Source organism: Mustelus asterias, chromosome 10 (assembly GCF_964213995.1).
Source record: "Mustelus asterias chromosome 10, sMusAst1.hap1.1, whole genome shotgun sequence".
In the NCBI taxonomy this organism is placed as follows: domain Eukaryota; kingdom Metazoa; phylum Chordata; class Chondrichthyes; order Carcharhiniformes; family Triakidae; genus Mustelus; species Mustelus asterias.
Window position 1 is genome coordinate 34480598 of NC_135810.1, and position 21517 is coordinate 34502114.

Sequence of the window (21517 nt, forward strand, 5' to 3'; positions counted from 1 at the left end):
TTACGAAGTGAAACTGGAAGATTTCCTGTGCACAGGAGGAGCAGGGGCTGGGGGAAAGGATAATGTGTGCCTCTCCAGAGAGTGAGCATATATTCTATCTCTGCTGCAGAGGTCACAGATGCCAACTTCCAGGGCCAAGCTTGAAAAACCTGATATTTTTGCTTTGCACTAGTAATTGTTCAGTTCGTTGGAAAATCCACTGGGGAGGCTGTGTATCATCTGTGATGTCATTGAATATAAATTGAGACAATACCGTTAGAATCATAGTATCCCTATAGTGCAAAAGGAGGCCATTCTGCCCATCAAGTCTGCACCAACTTTCCAACAGATCGTCCCACCCAGGCCCTATCCCTGCAGCCCCACTTATTTGTCCCACTAATCCTCCTAATCTACATATTTTGGGACACGAAGAGCAATTTAATATGGCAATCAACCTAACCTGCACATCGTTAGACGGCGGGAGGAAACAGGAGCACCCGAAGGTAACCCACACAAACACTGGGAGAACGTGCAAACTCTACAGTCATCCAAGGCCGGAATTGAACCCGGGTCTTTGGCGCTGTGACACAGCAGTGCTTGCCACTGTGCTGCCCTAGTTAACCATGCAATTTGGTGAATGCTGCAGCAGAGTCCCCAGTAATAGAACCAATGATTTCAGCTTCAATGAAAGCTAAGATACTGTAAACAGGCTCTGGAATTTGCTCTTATTCCTTCATGGGGTGTGGGCATCGCTGGCAAGCATTTGTTGCCCATCCCTAATTGCCCTTGAACTGGATCATTTTAGATGGCAGTTAAGACTGGAGTCACACTAGGCCAGACCAGATAACAATGACAGATTTCCTTCCCTCAAGGACATTACTGAACCAGATGGGTTTCTATGACAATCAACGGTTGCTTTCATTACTGAGACTAGTTTTCAATTCCACATTTTATTCTTGAATTCAAAACCACCATCTGCCTTGGTGGAATTTAAACCTACATCCCCAGAGAATTAGTCTGGGCCTCTGCATTCCTAATCCCATGCCATTACCATTATACCATCAGCTCCCCAAAATGGTAGAGGTTGTAAATTTGGAAGGTGCTGTTGAAGGAGCCTTGGTGAGTTGTTGCACTGCATCTTGTAGATGGTACACACTGTCTAGTTAACAACTTGTCCAAACAATGTGATTTGACTGAAAACCCCATGTTGGTATTTGGGGTGAAGAGTGAAAGGACTGGGGCTGATGTTGGAAAAGATTCTTGGTGCAGGGGAACAGAAATCATTTAGTCAAAAAAGATCCTGTTGGAGAATTCTTTCAGAATAGATAAACCTTGCTCATCCTATCTTCCTATTTTGTAGCCTTATCGGGAAGGATACAAAATTGTTGAAGTGGTGAAGAATGCATCTGCTTGATTTAGATATTCACACTGAAGTACCACCATTGCTAATGTAACCTACTGCAGCCTGGAATGAATATACAACAGAAGTGTTGCTCAAGATGCTGATACATTTCTATCAGAGCTTTGGTGAAGGCATAGTTTAAAAATATACTGTGGTGGGGGAGTAGGTGGGAAAGGTTGGTAGTGCAGTTCGTAGCAGGTGTCATGAGTTATAATTGCAGGAATAAACTTTTGTTTAAGTAGACTGCATCTGAATTATGCTCTGGGAGAGGGGGAATTGGCACAGAATGAAGATATGGTGGGTGCTGCACAGACTTGTACAACATGCCACATGTTCAGTGAAAGCTCTTCCTGTTCATGTGTACTCTTTTAATGCCCGTTGCTCCAACCAACTTGTCTAAAAAAAGAAAAAGCCATGCATTAGGAATCAACATAACACACCGATTAACTGGGATGATTTTGGTATTACAATGAAAGTGTTGTCATGTAATTTGTGGGTCTATTGTAGGATGCTGAATGGCATACGTTGTTGAAGATAGCAGCTGGGTCCTTAAAAATTAAATAGGTGTTCATTCATTTAATACAAATGTATTTCCAGTTTGGAGTGGAATATTGAGACTGCAATCCAATTTACAGGTTACCTTGTGCCCCCTGAAAATTGCTTCTTGTATATCTTCTTTCCAAGGCTGACTTTACCTATGTACTGTGTTTCAATTTGTATTTTATTATTGTTTCAATAAGCTCTGTATAAACAGGTAAGAAGTATTTTGAAAGTTCCTTTCCCATCTCCCAATGGTATGTCATGTTTCATATGTTCTCTGCATTCTTTCCAAAACTCACTTGTAGACTTTTATGTACTTCACATTAAGATTTAAATGTCAGTTGCTGCCTTCTCCATGATAGAGAATGGTCCAAGGTTCCTTGTTACCTGTATACATTTGGAAATGAATCCTCTTGCATGGTCACTAGTCCCTTGCAACTCCACAGTAACCTCCCTGTATGGATACAAGTGCTGAACATTTATATCCTTAATATTGGTTTCTTCTTGTAAGTGAAATGCTAATTCAAAAAAAAAAGTAAATTTATTATCTCCTATTCTAACCTAAAAGCATGGGACTTTTCTTCACTTAGTCTTTCATTCTTTAAAATCCAAGTATGGTATTTTGTAGTTGCTATTTCTTGATTTACTCTTGTCATCTCACCAACTCTATTTAGCCCATGCAGTGTCCTGCTCTTTGGAAAGTAGAGCAAGTGTATGACTAAAAATAAATCTGACTGGTTATTGTATATGAGAGAAAAAATGTTTCACACCATCAATTTGTTGTAAATTCTCATTTCTAATACAACAAATAGTAAATAATCCAATACCTGACTGAACATTTGAAACTTACTAATATTTGGTTTCTTTCTCATTCAGCCTACATACAGGTCTGCAGAGGTCTCATGATTACTGCTGTTTGTCTGGGATTTTTTGGTTTCATATTATCACTGGTGGGGATGAAATGCACAAAAATCGGAGGCTCAGAAAAAATTAAAGGGAAAATTACCGTTTGCGCAGGAATGCTATTCATTTTTTCTGGTAAGGATGATCACGAGTGTGTAAGTGGAGTTGTATCCAATCCTCAGCTGGTTTTCAATGTGTGTTTTACTCAGGATGAAATTGTAAAATATAATTTATTTAAGAGGTAACAAACTTGTAAAATAGGGTCACTACTGTGCTGTCAATCTTGTGCAGGATTATTAAGAACATCATGAACTATTAAACTGCATCTTTAAAATTCATTCTCAGAAAGTGGGCATTGATGGCAAGACCAACATTTATTGCCTTTCCCTAGATGCCTTTGAGAAGGTGGTGGAAGGCATTTTTTCTTAAACAATTGTAGTATTTGCAATGGATTTTATACAACTGAACAACATGGTAATGAAGTTACATATGGACCTGGTCAAATATAAGCAGCTGGTCTTCTCCAAAGGACATTAACAGTAACAGCGTATCTTTAATGTATTAAAAAGTGCCAAAGCACTTCATGGGAGTGTTATCGAAGAAATATGACATTGAACTAAATGAGGCAGAGTTCAGGCAAGTGACCAAAATCTTTGAGGTAGGTTTTAAGGAGACTCTTAAAAGAGGAGCTAGAGAGATAAAGAGGTAGATAAATTAAGGAGGGAAGTCCAGAGGGCATAAGCAGCTCAGAAACAATTGCCAATGGTGGAGTAATTACAATAGGTAATGTACAGGAAAGTAGAATTGGAGGAGAACAGAGGCCTCAATGGGTTGTCAGGATGAGGGAGGTTACAAAAGAGGGAGAAGCAAAGGGGGAATGGCTGTTTAAGACAATCTCTTATTTTTTTACCAAACTTATTTAAACAGAAGACAAATCCTCAAACTTCTATTATGTAATTTGAAGTCACATTCTCTGGATACTTTGTCCAGGTCTTTGGATTGCTATCATAAAAACAGGAAGATTTGACAGCGTGTATGAAGAGAGAAGCAGAGTTAATGTCCTGGAATTTCACTGCGTCTAATTGACTCAGCAGATCTTTAACAATGATGGGTGCATTCCAATTCCAGGATTCCCAACTGTCATAGAATCCTTAGTGTAGAAGGAGGGCATTCAGCCCATCTAGTCTGCACTGTCTCTTCAACAGAGCATCCCACCCAGGGCCTACCCCTGTAACACCACGTATTTACCCTACTAATCCCCCAACCTACACATCTTGCGACATTAAGGGGCAATTTAGCATGGTCAATCCACATAACCTGTGGATCGTGGGAGGAAGCAAAAGTTAAGTGGTCTCAAGGGTTTATGGTTTGTGGTTTTTGATTCTTAAATGGGCCTGGATGATTGACATTTCTATTATCTTGTCATGCAGACTCTTTTTCAATATTGGAGAAAGTTATTAACAAATTACTTTTTCATAGCTTTGTTATACCTCCCACTACACTTGATAGAGTTAATTAGTTCTAAAAAATGTACAGTGGGTCAATGGGCTTGACATGGGGGCTTAAGGACAATGGGAGTGGGTTGGAGGACAGAGCTTGGTGGGGGGCAGGAAGCATCATAGAAGTGGGTCCATGAGGTGGCATGGATGGAGCATGGGGAGTATTTGGAGGGTGACAAAGATGTGAGGGCTGAAGGATGGAGGGTCTTTATGTCTAATGTCTCAGTGCATCAACATGGGTCTTAAGCAGCTGCCTCTATACCTGACAGCCCCTTATAGCTGCCTCCACATTTTTGCTGGGTCTCCTAGGCCAACTCCAGATTGCACTTGGCCCCAAGCAATGAAAATCCCACTTTTGCTTTCTTCCAAGATGAGTAGGCCAAGCTGAGAGTGTTCCCAGTTCCTGCTGCCCATCTCAAGGATGGAAATCCAGGCCAATGTTTCATTTCTACGAACTTTCATCCAAACAATGACTTCCAGTATCTGCGTATTCACCATTAAGCATGGAAATCGGGAAGTTGCTGTGCAGATTGTTCTGCTCCTCCACAAGTTTTACTCTAGCAATATTTCACTGAGTGTTGCCAGTCACATACAAAGAATGTTGTGAGGTTGTCCTCTTACCTATTAGATATCCACTAACCACAGTAGAAAAGGTTAGGCTTCCCCAATGAATTGTAAGTGAATTTTTAATTCTGTGCTAATTCTTAATTATTGCAAAACTACCCCTGTGGCTCTGAACATTTACTTTGACAAGTGGAGTGTCATTCCTTCAGATTAGGTGATTTGTAAAAATATTTTCTTAGTTTGACTTTCTATCCTTTTTATCTCTTAATCTCATCTTTATTTCTCTCTATCTTGCTTTGTGGTTATGATTTTACATTGAATTAAATGTTCTAACTTACACTTCCAGGTTTAGACTCTGCATGTCCTGGTAAGAATTCTTTAATGTGATTGTTTGAGGGGACACACCACTACTGTTCACGAGTGCCCTGTAAAGGATGCTGCACTCTTTTAGCTCTTCAGTTACAGCAAATCATGGTGCCAAAGCCTGAGGAATATGCATGGGCGAGTGTAAGTGTAGTGCCAATCATTTGCTGCTGATTGTTATATTCAGGCGAACACCTCATGATCATTAACCCTTCAATTCAAGTTTATTTCAAGCTATTATTTGAATGGGCTATCTATAACATGAAATTAACCTGTTGCGTAAGGGATTTTCAGTTCTATAATTAGTTATTCTTCCTGGACTAATGCAAATCTATTCCCCACAGGATTGGCATCTGTAATTGCTTTTTCTTGGTATGCAAATCGAATTACTGCAGAATTCTATGATCCCACGATTGTAGAACAAAAGTAAGTTTGCATAATAGTCCGGCTTAATTTTCTACTATACTAAGTCAAATGACAGATAAATGGAAGCTGAGATTGTTACCTCCAAAGTACACTGTCAAACAAATCTATTAGTACTACAATACAGTCCTCAGAACATAGTTCTTTGAGATTTATTAATTTGAAATGTTAGTATTGAAAGTTGGGTATTTCTTTATATTGTTAAATGAAATAATGCCCTGAAACAATTTTGTTTCCTTAATTTGATGTAATGAAATATAATTTATCAATTGCAAAAGGTAGATTGATAGGATTGGTACTACATAATGGCAATTTTTGTCATTTTTACTATGGCTTATATTAAGTATGTGTTATTAATATTAGGAGGAGGTCTTGTGGCACAATAGGTAGTATCCCTTCCTCTGAGCCAGAAGCTCCAGGTTTCAGTCTCACTCCAGGACCTGATGGCCAAGGAATGTGTGTTCATAACTTGGCCAAACAGGCTGGGTGTCAACCTGCAAATCCTTCTAAACATGCCAATGACTGGTGCCAAGAGTGGGAGAGACTCCTGGTCAGCCACACTTGATGTGAAGTGGTGCACCTCAAACTATAAGCCCCTGGTGACTGACTAGTGACCTGTTCTGGGAATTACTACCTATGGAAACAGATAAAAGTCTGCCTTACTGCACCACCATAGGTATGGGAAGAGAGTTGGAATTAACAATGGTCATTTTAGGTGCAATGTTGAATGTAATGTTGAATCCTTCATTAATCTATTAATGGATGCTGAAGATGTTCCATCAGATTTTTAAAATTGGGAAATGGAAAAATAGAAATTTCTTGTTCTCTTCTGCACTAGAATCTGAACTCAATTTTCAGTGATGTTCATTGATGGTTCTTTGTGGTAAAGATAGAAAAAGTACAGTTGCCTACTTTGTTTGTGTACTGATGTGTCTTGAGAATGTTTAAGATAGAGGCCATTTCATTCGGTTGTATAGCATTCAAAATGGCATCCACTTTGTGAGCACACACACCCCTGGTGTTAGCCATGCTGAACATCAATTTGGCTATCCCTTTCACATAGGCACTGGGAGTATGTACAGTAAGCAGCAGCACTGTTGTCTAAGGAAGGTCATTGAACTCTATATGAAAAACAAGACAAATGCATTTCAGTCTTCCTTGCCAGAAGCAAGCAGGCATTGTAAACATGTGGCTTTGTCAAGATGACATGTTTCCCTATTATGTAGGGTGCCATTGACTTTACACACACCACTTTGTAGGTGACACTTTTAATTTAGCAACATACTGCTATGGGGAGGGATACCACTCTCTCAACTATACTCAGCACATCATACAGTTCAGTGCTCAGTATGCTGGCAGCATGATGCTTTTATTCTGCACGAGTCCATTATATTATCAGCATTTGAGCTGCCACAAGAAACCAGAGTGTGACCGCTGGATGATAAACAGTATATTTTGACTCCAGTACACAACCCATACACATGTGATCAACATTCACAAAATGCCATGGAACAGACCATTAGGCTGATTAAATATGACTCCTCTGGGTAGGGGGTTCACATGAAGAGAGCACAGGAATAGTTGCATTTCCGCCAGTTCTGGTGCTATTCATCTTTTATTTCTTTCATTTATCCTGCTGCATAGCTAACAAGTATCTAATCTTGGAGTGAAAACTCTGCTTTGTCTCTGGAAGATTTCTGGTTCAGTTTTGGGTCAAGGTGCCACGTAAAGTCATAAAAATCCTCTATGGAAAGAAGTAGTCAGAGGCAGCCGGGGTGAAGCCAAGCCTTCAATACGGCAATTTGGTCAGTGAGGGGTTCTCGACCCAGCAATGAATGCTTTGTAGATGATTACCAATATGATTGAAGTTACAGATGACAAGCTCAGCTTTCTGGCACAGAATCTCCATGCTCATGTTGCTGAATTGCAGAGCGCTGATAAAAAGCTGTGTGAAGCTGAGGAAAGAATCCTTACTATCGAGAATGCAGCTTCGTCAGCTGGAGTAGTGTCCATGTTACCAGCTCTCCAAAAGGAGCAGAAGGAAGCACCTAGCTACATTTTTTGAGAACTAACTACCATGTTTTCTTAATCATGACACGAAAGCTGAGCATATTAATCTTGAAGGGGCATGTTGTATCCTGTTTGAGGCCTGACCCACCCCCGACCAGCAATTGTGCTTTTTCATAGCTTCTGTTGCAGAGATTTTGGTGAAGCTGGAAATTGTTTGAAAACTACCCGAATGCAGTTTGCCCTGCTCTATCTTGCTACTCTGAGAGATCTACATCTGACAGATCTTTAAGGTTGTTTGGCATAGCTTTGGCCTCTCTGTGTGCAATAAATTAGAGTCATAATCTGCAATTCAGCACTAATCCTAGACTTTACCCCTCGTCATTGCACATACTTTTTGATTTTGTGATCCTATTTATCATGTTGACAGGGGTGATCCAGCATGAATACTGAGGTGAATGTCACCTGCTATCCTTTAAAAACCAGGGATGTCCATTGGTTATAATGGAATGTAGCCCTCAGCATGTTTCTTTAATTACTCCAAGATTCAGACACAGATTTGACCCGACTATATCCTCGTTGTGCCAGGGGTGCAAAGTGGCATGGGGGACAACCTGTTTTGCTTCAATTTCTGTGTTAAAAAAAAATTGAATCCTAGTGGTTTAAGAACATAAGAACATAAGAAATAGGAGCAGGAGTAGGCCATCTAGCCCCTCGAGCCTGCCCCGCCATTCAATAAGATCATGGCTGATCTGATAGTGGTTTAGTTCCACTTACCCGCCTGCTCCCCATAACCCTTAATTCCCTTATTGATCAGAAATCTATCTACCTGTGACTTAAACATATTTAACGAGGTAGCCTCCACTGCTTCAACGGGCAGAGAATTCCAGAGATTCACTACCCTCTGAGAGAAGAAGTTCCTCCTCAACTCTGTCCTAAACTGACACCCCTTATTTTGAGGCTGTGTCCTCTAGTTCTTGTTTCCTTTCTAAGTGGAAAGAATCTCTCTGCCTCTACCCTGTTTAGCCCCTTCATTATCTTATATGTCTCTATAAGATCTCCCCTCAGCCTTCTAAACTCCAACGAGTACAGGTCCAATCTACTCAATCTCTCCTCATAAGCTAACCCCCTCATAGAACCATAGAAACCCTACAGTGCAGAAAGAGGCCATTCGGCCCATCGGGTCTGCACCGACAACAATCCAACCAGGCCCTCTCCCTGTATCCCTACATATTTACCTGCTAATCCCTCTAACCCTCATATTTACCCACTAATCCCTCTAACCTACGCATCCCGGGACACTAAGGGGCAATTTAGCTTGGCCAATCAACCTAACCCGCACATCTTTGGACTGTGGGAGGAAAGCGGAGCACCCGGAGGAAACCCATGCAGACACGGGGAGAATGTGCAAACTCTACACAGACAGTGACCAGAGCCGGGAATCGAACCCATGTCCCTGGAGCTGTGAAGCAGCAGTGCTAACCACTATGCTACTGTGCCGCCCGGTATCATCTCCGGTATTCACCTGGTGAACCTTCTCTGTACTCCCTCCAAGGCCAATACATCCTTCCTCAAATAAGGGGACCAAAATTGCACACAGTACTCCAGTTGTGGCCTCACCAGTACCTTGTACAATTGCTGCAAGACCTCCCTGCTTTTATCATAGAATAGATCATAGAAACCCTACAGCACAGAAAGAGGCCATTCAGCCCATCGAGTCTGCACTGACCACAATCCCACCCAGGCCCTACCCCCATATCCCTACATATTTACCCATTAATTGCTCTAACCTACGCATCTCAGGACACTAAGGGCAATTTTTAGCATGGCCAATCAACCTAACCCGCGCATCTTTGGACCGTGGGAGGAAACTGGAGCACCCGGAGGAAACCCACGCAGACACGAGGAGAATGTGCAAACTCCACACAGACAGTGACCCAAGCCGGGAATCGAACCCAGGTCCCTGGAGCTGTGAAGCAGCAGTGCTAACCACTGTGCTACCGTGCCGCTCCATCCCCTTCGCGATAAAGGCCAACATTCCATTTGCCTTCTTGATTACCTGCTGCACCTGCAAACTGAGTTTTTGTGATTCATGCACAAGGACCCCCAGGTCCCTCTGCACAGTAGCATGTTGTAATTTTGCACCATTTAAATAATAGTCCATTTTACTATTATTCCTTCCAAAGTGGATAACCTCACACTTACCAACGTTATACTCCATCTGCCAGATCCTCGCCCACTCACTTAGCCTATCCAAATCTCTCTGCAGACTTTCCGCATCCTCCACGCAATTCATTTTCCCACTCATCTTTGTATCATCGCTTCTCGGCCTTTTGGCTAAGATCAAATGTCAGATCAAGCCCAAGATGAAGTAAAATACCTTTTCTTGTCAGCTTGGATCTTGTTTCTCTCCTTTGTGAGGACCTTGAATTGGATTCAGTTGGAAGTTGAGTTTGTTTTTTGGAGTAGCAAGGAATGGATTTGAGTTTGCCCGGTCCACTCTGAGCATTGGTTTTGCAACTTTAAGGATGTATTTTTGTTATCTTGGGGTCAAAAAAATCTCTGACAGATTCCCATAAAAGTGCAGACAGGATCCATATCCAGGATTTACTCCCACTTGGAAATGAGTGCATGTATTAGTGAGAGGCAACATGGTTTTGTGAAGGGGAGGTTATGTCTCGCTAACTTGATCAGGTTTTCGAGGAAGTGATGAAGATAATTGATGAGGTTAGGGCCGTGGATGTTGTCTACATGGACTTCAAAGAACAAAGAAAATTACAGCACAGGAACAGGCCTTCGGCCCTCCAAGCCTGCATCGACCATGCTGCCCGACTTAACTAAAACCCACTACGACCATATCCCTCTATTCCCATCCCATTCATGTACTTGTCAAGATGCCCCTTAAAAGTCACTACCGTATCCGCTTCCACTACCTCCCCCGGCAACGGGTTCCAGGCACCCACCACTCTCTGTGTAAAAAATCTGCCTCGTACATCTCTTTTAAAACTTGCCCCTCGCACCTTAAACCTATGCCCCCTAGTAATTGACTCTTCCACCCTGGGAAAAAGCTTTTGACTATCCACTCTGTCCATGCCTCTCATAATCTTGTAGACTTCTATCAGGTCTCCCCTCAACCTCTGTCGCTCCAGTGAGAACAAACCAAGTTTCTCCAACCTCTCCTCATAGCTAATGCCCTCCATACCAGGCAACTTCCTGGTAAATCTTTTCTGTACCCTCTCCAAAGCCTCCACATCCTTCTGGTAGTGTGGCGACCAGAATTGAATACTGTATTCCAAGTGCGGCCTCACTAAGGTTCTGTAAAGCGTCAACATGACTTGCCAATTTTTAAACTCAAAACCCCGGCTGATGAAGGCAAGCATGCCGTATGCCTTCTTGACTACCTTCTCCACCTGCATTGCCACTTTCAGTGACCTGTGTACCTGTACACCCAGATCCCTTTGCCTATCAATACTCTTAAGGGTTCTGCCATTTACTGTATATTTCAGTAAGGCCTTTGACAAGATCCCTCATGGCAAACTGGTGCAGAAGGTGAAGTCACATGGGATCAGAGGTGAACTGGCAAGATGGATACAGAACTGGCTCGGTCATAGAAGACAGAGGGTAGCAGTGGAAGGGTGCGTTTCTGAATGGAGGGCTGTGACAAGTGGCATTCCTTCGTGAAGAGAGGGATAGTCACAGATTAAAGAGGTGTGAATTGTCTCAAGCCAGGACAGTTAGTAGGATTTTGCAAGCCCAGGCCAAATGATGGGAGTTACATGTAGTGTGACATGAACCCAAGATCCTGGTTGAGGCCATCCTCATGTGTGCAGAATTGGCTATCAGTTTCAGCTGGGCGATTCTGCATTGTCGTGTGTCTTGAAGGCCGCCTTGGAGAACGCTTACCCGAAGATCGGAGGCTGAATGCCCTTGACTGTTGAAGTGTTCCCCGACAGGAAAGGAACACTCCTGCCTGGTGATTGTTGCGTTGTGCCGTTCATCCATTGTCATAGTGTCTGCATGGTCTCGCCAATGAGCCATGCCTCAGGCCATTCTTTCCTGCAGCGTATCAGGTAGACAACGTTGGCCGACTTGCATGAGTAGGTACCGTGTACCTGGTGGGTGGTGCTCTCATGTGTGATGGTGGTATCTGTGTCGATGATCTGGCACGTCTTAGAGGTTGCCGTGGGAGGATTGTGTGGTGTCGTGGTCACTGTTTTCCTGAAGGCTGGGTAGTTTGCTGTGGACAATGGTCTGTTTGAGGTTGCGTGGTTGTTTGAAGGCTAGTGGGGGTGTGGGGATGGCCTCTACAACCCTTCTTAAATAGCAGAACCACACTAGCTGTTCTCCTGTCCTCTGGCACCACCTCTGTGGCCAGAGAGGAATTGAACATTTGTATCAGAGCCCGTGCAATCTCCTCCCTTGCCTCCCACAGCAGCCTGGGACACAATTCATTCAGACCTGGTGATTTGTCCACTTTTAAGCCTGCCAACACCTTGTCCTTCCTTATGTCAATTTGCTCAAGAACCTCGCAATCTCTTTCCCTGAATTCCATACCTTCATCCTCATTCCCTTGGGTGAAGACAGATGTGAAGTATTCATTCAACACTCTACTAATGTCTTCTAGCTCCACCCACAGATTACCCCTTGGTCCCTAATGGGCCCTACACTTTTCCTGGTTATCCTCTTCCCACTGATACACTTATAGAATATCTTGGGATTTTCCCTTTTACGAGCCAGAGCTTTCTCATATCGCCTCTTTACTTTCTCATAGCTTTTTTGAGCTCCACCCTGCACTTTCTGTATTTCATTAATGCCTCGATTGATTTGTTCTCCTTGTACCTGTTAAAAGCCTTTCTTTTTCTTCCCATCATATCCTGAATATCTCTTGTCATCCATGGTTCTCTGGGCTTGTTGCTCCTTCCTGTCACCCTAGGGGAACATGCTGGGCTTGCACCCTTCCTATTTCCTTTTTGAACACCCCCCACTGCTTTTCTGTAGATTTCCCCATTAGTAGCTATTCCCAGTCAACCTTAGCCAGATCCTACCTTATTTTACTAAAATCCACCTCTTCCCCCAATTCAAAACTTTTTTTTTGTTACTTGTCTATTTTTGTCCATAACAATCTTAAACTGTACTGTATCAAGATCTCTATCACTAAAATGCTCTCCACCACCTATCCAGCTTTATTCCCCAGAATTAGGGGAATAAAGTCAGGTGCTGCATCATGTCTGGATCCACAAGGATGGTGACATATTTGGGCACCATGCCTGCATTGGAAATGGTGGGCTCCGAGCTATGAACAAAGTCCTTTGCAAGGTTGATGCTGGATTCCTCTATATCTCCTCACCCAGTTTCCACATGTTTTCTGGTAAGCCAATGCACCAATCATTTCTGTGTACATACCATCAGCTTTTCTCCGTAAATCACCCCATCAATGTCCTTAATTGAATCCTCTGCCATAGCACTTGTATGTGATCTCATGTTCCGGCCAACTAGCATCCACCCAACTCATTTCCCCTGCTCTGGTTGCAGGTCACTCCTGGCCAGGATCCCACCATATGCAGATCCTATCTTCATGGTGCTTTTGCAAACACGTATAGTGTCAATGGACGAATACTATGAGTTCTCTTCAGCTGCCAGTTGTGGATCCAACGAAACCTCCATGTTGTCTCTTTTAGGGAAGGCCTGCTGGTTCTTGAGTCACTCAGCCATTTCGCAGGCCAGTAGTGATCCTGCCCCGAGGATCAAGGACCCTTAGGACAGGAGTCCGGCTCGTCAAAAGTTATCAGCCAATGAAGCTGGCAACTCTTCTGTACTCAGCGGGACCATTGGGGATGCAGTGGTGCTGCTGATTTAATACCAACCTGAGGCCTGGGATCCAGGTATAGGCAAGTGAGGGTAGGGAGTGCGTTGGGGAGAACTAGGAGCAAGGGCAGTGGGATTGCTTTCAGTGACTCCATTCTTTTCCGATGCTGGGTGCACTGAGTTCCTGCCCCTACAGAGTCCACAAGCAAATACGCCAAGGTTTGCTTTTCGTGCTCGGCACATGGTGAGTCACCTAGCTGCTGCTGGTTTAATACCAGTGGTAGTAAGGTGAAGCCCTTAAATGGGCATTAATTACCAAGAAACTACAGACATCAGTAGTAGGGAAAGTACGAGAAACATTTCTAAAGGATATGTAAACTGGAGACTTAGAAAATAATGGTAGGATTGGGGAGTGTCAATATGAAAGGAAAATCACATTTATCCAAACTGTTGGAGTTTGTTTGAGGATGTAACTAGCAGAATAGTTATAGGGAAGCATGGATCTGGTATATTTGGATTTTCAGAAGACTTTTGGTAAGGTCCCACAGAAGAGATTAGTGTCATAGAAACATAGAAAAACTACAGCACAAAACAGGCCCTTCGGCCCCACAAGTTGTGCCGAACATATCCCTACCTTTTTAGGCCTACCTATAACCCTTCATCCTATTAAGTCCCATGTACTCATCCAGGAGTCTCTTAAAAGACCCTATTGAGTTTGCCTCCACCACCACTGATGGCAGCCGATTCCACTCGCCTACCACTCTCTGTGTGAAAAACTTCCCCCTAACATTTCCCCTGTACCTACCCCCCAGCACCTTAAACCTGTGTCCTCTCGTAGCAGCCATTTCCACCCGGGGGAAAAGCCTCTGAGAGTCCACCCGATCTATGCCTCTCAACGTCTTGTATACCTCTATTAGGTCTCCTCTCATCCTACGTCTCTCCAAGGAGAAAAGACCGAGCTCCCTCAGCCTATCCTCATAGGGCATGCCACTCAATCCAGGCAACATCCTTGTAAATCTCCTCTGCATCCTTTCAATCTTTTCCACATCCTTCCTGTAATGAGGCGACCAGAACTGAGCACAGTACTCCAAGTGGGGTCTGACAAGGGTCTTATATAGCTGCATCATTATCCCCGGACTCCTAAACTCAATCCCTCGATTGATAAAGGCCAGCACAGCATAGACCTTCTTAACCACCTCCTCCACCTGCGGGGCCGATTTTAGAGTCCTATGGATCCGGACCCCAAGGTCCTTCTGATCCTCGACAGTACTAAGACTCTTTCCCTTTATATTGTACTCCTTTATCCCATTTGACCTGCCAAAATGGACCACTACGCATTTATCTGGGTTGAAGTCCATCTGCCACTTCTCCGCCCAGTCTTGCATCCTATCTATGTCCCTCTGTAACTTCTGACATCCCTCCAGACTATCCACAACCCCACCAACCTTCGTGTCGTTGGCAAACTTACCAACCCATCCCTCCACTTCCTCATCCAGGTCATTTATGAAAATGACAAACAGCAAGGGTCCCAGAACAGATCCTTGGGGCACACCACTGGTGACCGACCTCCATTTAGAAAAAGACCCATCTATACCCACTCTCTGCCTCCTTTGGGCAAGCCAGATTCTGGATCCAGAGGGCAGCAGCCCCTTGAATCCCATGCCCTCTCACTTTTTCGAGAAGCCTTGCATGGGGGACCTTATCGAATGCCTTGCTAACATCCATATAATCCACATCTACCACTTTCCCTTCGTCAATGTGTTTAGTCACATTTTCGAAGAACTCCACCAGGCTCGTAAGGCACGATCTGCCTTTGACAAAGCCATGCTGAGTATTCTTAAGCATACTAAACCTCTCTAAATGCTCATAAATCTTGTTCCTCAGGATCTTCTCCATCAGCTTACCAACCACTGAGGTTAGACTCACCGGTCGGTAATTTCCTGGGCTATCCCTATGTCCAAAATTAGAGTGCATAGGATTAGGTGTAATGTACTTGTATGGATTGAGAATTCGTTAACAGAGAATAAACAGGTCGTTCTCAGGTTTACAGTCTGTGACTAGTGGGGTATCATAAGGATCAGGATTCCAGCTATTCGCAATCTATATGAGTGATTGGATGTGGGGATCAAATATAATATTTCCAAGTTTGCTGATGGGACAAAATTGGGAATGTAAATTGTGAGGAGGATGCAAAGAGGCTTTAAGGGGATTTGGACAGGGTAATAGAATGGATAAGAACATAGCAGCTAGAATATAATGTGGAAAAATTTGGAGTTATCTGCTTTGGTAGGAAAGACAAAAGTGCAGAGTATTTCTTAAATGTGGAGAGATTGGGAAATGGTGATGTCCAATGTGACCTGGGTATCCTCGCTAATAAGTCACTGAAAGCTAACGCGCAGGTGTAGCAAGTGATTAGGAAGACAAACTGGATGTTGACCTTCATTGCAAGAGGATTTGAGTACATGAGTAGAGGTGCCAATAGTACAGAGACTTGGTGAGATCAGACCTAGAGTATTGTATACAGTGTCCTTATGGACAAAGAAAATTACAGCACAGGAACAGGCCCTTCAGCCCTCCAAGCCTGCACCGATCGTGCTGCCCAACTTATTAAAACCCCCTACCCTTCCGGGGACCATATCCCTCTATTCCCATCCTATTCATGTATTTATCAAGACGCCCCTTAAAAGTCACTATCATATCCGCTTCCACTACCTCCCCCGGCAATGGGTTCCAGGCACCCACCACCCTCTGTGTAAAAAAAATCTGCCTCGTACATCTCCTTTAAACCTTGCCCCTTGCACCTTAAACCTGTGCCCGCTAGTAATTGACTCTTCTACTTTGGGATAAAGCCTCTGACTATCCACTCTGTCCATGCCTCTCATAATCTTGTAGACTTCTATCGGGTCGCCCCTCAACCGCCATCGTTCCAGTGAGAACAAACTAAGTTTCTCCAACCTCTCCTCATAGCTAATGCCCTCCATACCAGGCAACATCCTGGTAAATCTTTTCTGTACCCTCTCCAAAGCCTCCACATCCTTCTGGTAGTGTGGCGACCAGAATTGAACAGTATATTCCAAGTGTGGCCTAACTAAGATTCTATAAAGCTGCAACATGACTTGCCAATTTTTAAACTCAATGCCCCGGCCGATGAAGGCAAGCATGCCATATGCCTTCTTGACTATCTTCTCCACCTGCATTGCCACTTTCAGTGACCTGTACACCCAGATCCCTTTGCCTATCAATACTCTTAAGGATTCTGCCATTTACTGTATATTTCCTATCTGTATCTGCATTACCTCACATTTGTCCGGATTAAACTCCATCTGCCATCTCTCTGCCCAAGTCTCCAACTGATCTATATCCTGCTGTATCCTCTGGTGGTCCTCATCACTATCCGCAAATCCACCAACCTTTGTGTCGTCCGCAAACTTACTAATCAAACCAGTTACATTTTCCTCCAAATCAGTTATTTATATGTATATTACAAAGAGCAAAGATCCCAGCACTGATCCCTGAGGAACACCACTTGTCACAGCCCTCATTTGAGAAAAGCACCCTTCCACTGTTACCCTCTGTCTTCTTTGACCAAGCCAGTTTTGGATCCACCTTGCCAGCTCACCTCTGATCCCATGCGACTTCAGCTTCTGCACCAGTCTGCCACGAGGAACCTTGTCAAAGGCCTTACTGAAGTCCATGTAGACAACACCCACTGCAATACTCTCATCAATCATCTTCATCACTTCCTCGAAAAACTCGATCAAGTTCGTGAGACACGATCTCCCCTTCACAAAACCATGTTGCCTCTCACTAAGGAAGAATATGATGGCCATAGATGGGGTGCAATGAAAATTCACAAGACTAATTCATGGGATGATAGGCTGTCCCGTGAGGAGAGATTGAAAAGGCTGAGCCTGTATTCTCAAGAGTTTAGAAGAATGAGAGGTGATCTAATTGAAACATACAAAATTTTTACAGAACTCAAAAGGGGTAGATGCAGGAAGGGTGGTTCCCGTGCCTGAAAGGTGTTTAGAACCAGGGATCAGTCACAAAATAACAGGTAATCCATTTAGGACTGAGTTCAGAAGAATTTATTTCCATTCAGAGGGTGGTAAATCCTTGGAGTTCTCGACCTTAGAGGGCTGTGGAGGTTCATTCATTTTGTATGTTCAACACAGAGATCAATAGATTTTTGGATATTAAAGACATCAAGGGATATGGGATAGGATAGGAAAACAGCACTGAGGGTGGCACAGTGGTTAGCACTGCTGCCTCAGCGCCAGGGACCTAGGTTCAATAACCGGCTTGGGTCATTGTCTGTGTGGAGTTTGCACGTTCTCCCCGTGTCTGTGTGGGTTTCTTTCGGGTGCTCCGGTTTCCTCCCATAGTCCAAAGATGTGCGAGTTAGAAACAAGAAACAAGAACAGTACAGCACAGGAACAGGCCCTTCGGCCCTCCAAGCCCGTGCCGCTCCCTGGTCCAAACTAGACCATTCTTTTGTATCCCTCCATTCCCACTCCATTCATATGGCTGTCTAGATAAGTCTTAAACGCTCCCAGTGTGTCCGCCTCCACCACCTTGCCTGGCAGCGCATTCCAGGCCCCCACCACCCTCTGTGTAAAATATGTCCTTCTGATATCTGTGTTAAACCTCCCCCCCTTCACCTTGAACCTATGACCCCTCGTGAACGTCACCACCGACCTGGGGAAAAGCTTCCCACCGTTCACCCTATCTATGCCTTTCATAATTTTATACACCTCTATTAAGTCTCCCCTCATCCTCCGTCTTTCCAGGGAGAACAACCCCAGTTTACCCAATCTCTCCTCATAACTAAGCCTCTCCATACCAGGTAACATCCTGGTAAACCTCCTCTGTACTCTCTCCAAAGCCTCCACGTCTTTCTGGTAGTGTGGCGACCAGAACTGGACGCAGTATTCCAAATGCGGCCGAACCAACGTTCTATACATCTGCAACATCAGACCCCAACTTTTATACTCTATGCCCCGTCCTATAAAGGCAAGCATGCCATATGCCTTCTTCACCACCTTCTCCACCTGTGACGTCACCTTCAAGGATCTGTGGACTTGCACACCCAGGTCCTTCTGCGTATCTACACCCTTTATGGTTCTGCCATTTATCGTATAGCTCCTCCCTACATTATTTCTACCAAAATGCATCACTTTGCATTTATCAGGATTGAACTCCATCTGCCATTTCTTTGCCCAAATTTCCAGCCTATCTATATCCTTCTGTAGCTTCTGACAATGCTCCTCACTATCTGCAAGTCCTGCCAATTTTGTGTCGTCCGCAAACTTACTGATCACCCCAGTTCCACCTTCTTCCAGATCGTTTATATAAATCACAAACAGCAGAGGTCCCAATACAGAGCCCTGCGGAACACCACTAGTCACAGTCCTCCAGCCGGAAAAAGACCCTTCCACTACCACCCTCTGTCTTCTGTGACCAAGCCAGTTCTCCACCCATCTAGCCACCTCCCCCTTTATCCCATGAGATCCAACCTTTTTCACCAGCCTACCATGAGGGACTTTGTCAAACGCTTTACTAAAGTCCATATAGATGACATCCACGGCCCTTCCCTCGTCAACCATTCTGGTCACTTCTTCAAAAAACTCCACCAGGTTAAGTGGATTGGCCATGCTAAATTGCCCCTTAATGTCAGGGGGACTAGCTGGAGTAAATGTGTGGGGTTATGGGGACAGGGCTTGGATGGGATTGTGGTTGGTGCAGACTCGATGAGGTGAATGGCCTCCCTCTTCACTGTAGGATTCTATGATTTTAGATGATAAGCCATCATTGAGTTGAAAGACAGGGCAGGCTAGAGGGGCTGAAATGACTTACTCTTGCTGCTGTTTCCTATGCTCCTGTGTTGACACATGGCAGAAACTCAACCCTGAGTAGACATCATCCTCGAATTGAGGGATTACAAGCGAGTGAGCATATTGGAGTGTCTGTATGTTATTTCAGCTATTCTATTTTGTGAAACTTTTGGGTGAGGTAAATAGTCATGCAGACAGGAAATATTTAAACTGACAAGTAACTCATTGGAAATGCTTGTGATTATCCCCATGAGTTTCATGGGAAATCTCTAATTGATTGGGGTGGCATGGTGGCACAGTGGTTAGCACCGACTGTCTGCCCCTCTACCGCGGCTACACTCAAAGCTGGGTGTGCTTGGAGAGGGAGCATGCAGTGTCTGAGGGCACCATCAAGGCCTTCCATGCCTGTTGGGCTCCGCAGGGACTGGGGTGTATTACTGATCCCCTTAATCACATTTTGGATTAATTTTTTAAGTTCACTTTAAGAGGCCACCCTCCTTGCTGTATCCCTTGCTCTGACGAAGGGTCATCCAGATTCAAAATGTTGGCTCTATTTTCTCTTCACAGATGCTGTCAGACCTGCTGAGATTCTCCAGCATTTTCTGTTTTTGTTGCTTTATCCCTTAGTTTGTTTGTTTTAGTTTAATTGGTTTACCCGAGATAAATGATGGGACTTGTGTATGTACACCGCAGAATAGTGGCTTTATTTTGTGTTTAACATTAAATACCATTCCTTTCCAGTGGGCTTTCTGAGTATGTACAATGCTGTACATTGAATTAATCTGTAAGATATTTACAAAACATATGCTGAACATTAGAGCACCCAACATGCCTACTGAGAACTAAGATTTGAAGTTTAGAGTGTTTTGCTGTGTGTAAAACCGCACTAAAAATGGATGTCAAAACAGGCCTGGGGAAAATGTGACTTACAGGAGCATAGTGACAACTCAACAACCTGACAGCTCTAAAGTTGATAAAGGAAATTGGTTTGCAAAAGACTCAGAGCAATGGGAGAGTCATCAGAGAAGCAAAATTAAAGTACATAAAAAAGGACAACAAAAACGAATATATCCACAATGATATTTGGTGGTGATCATCATAAGTTAGAAGATACACTATTTGATAAGAGCAGGATAATTCTACCATTTAACACACAATTCTGTCGTTAATGGTGGAATGGTCAGTAAATAAGTATATCTTATCACGCTGGAGGTTAAATTAGATAACCATTGAAAGCAGGCTTGGGATCACAGTACACAATTAACCTGCACCCATTCACTGCATTGCAGGCAGCATGGTAAATTTATATTGTCTGCTGTTTTACCTAATTGATGCATGCTGACAACACTAGCCATGCCGTTCATTAGCTGCACATGTTAACAGGGAACACAAAATTGCAGATAGTGAAAGGGAAAGGGCAGGCAGAGCAGGGTTTCCCTGTGGCCATTCCCCTCCACAACAGGTATACCAATTTGGATACTGTTGTGGGGATGCCTTACCTGGGACAAGCTGCGGCAGCCGGATCTCTGGCACTGAGCGCAGAGGGGAGGGTGGAAGAAGAGGAGTGGTAGTGATAGGGGACTCGGTTATCAGAGGTACAGACAGGAGGTTCTGTGGTCGTGATAGAGACTCCCGGATGGTTTGTTGTCTCCCGGGTGGGCACTGCCAGGGTATCAGGTCCCCATTTGTAGCAGCACAGTGGCACAGTTGTTAGCATTGCTGCCTCACAGTGGCAGGGACCCGGGTTCAATTCCGGCCTTTGGTGACTGTGTAGAATTTGCACATTACAGCATCATAGAATCCTGTTGCTGCGCCTGCCGCACGGTCTGTCTTAACCCTTATACGGTGGACAAAGAATTGCGAGTAGACTTCTTGTTAGTACAATAATATTTATTTACACACAATTATTGATCACCCACCCAATCAACAATAAGTTATCTTACAGAATGCTAAAGTTCAAGTCCAATACTAGACCTTCACTTAGCTTTTGCGTGACTGGCGAGTACCCAGGCAGATATTGGCCTTTATCCGTGCGTTGGTCTCCGTAGTCCTCTGCGTAGTCTGGTTCTTTGGTCTGATCTGATACTCTGGCTCTGGTCTTCCTTCCTTCTTGGGTGTGGTGGCTCTCCTCGTGCTCGTTGTTGCTGGTGATGGTCACTGTGGTCGTTCATTCGTTGAGTAAGAGAGAGAGATTCTTC

General features: G+C 44.0%; 1 protein-coding gene across 1 annotated transcript in view; it reads left to right on the plus strand.

The window, feature by feature from the left end:
- Positions 1-21517, plus strand: part of LOC144499556 (claudin-10-like) — a 110117-nt gene that overhangs the window by 48729 nt on the left and 39871 nt on the right. The window contains exons 2-3 of the mRNA XM_078221658.1: positions 2798-2959; positions 5595-5676. Of these exons, the coding sequence (XP_078077784.1) occupies positions 2798-2959; positions 5595-5676 (244 nt within the window). The remainder of the gene's footprint in view (positions 1-2797; positions 2960-5594; positions 5677-21517) is intronic.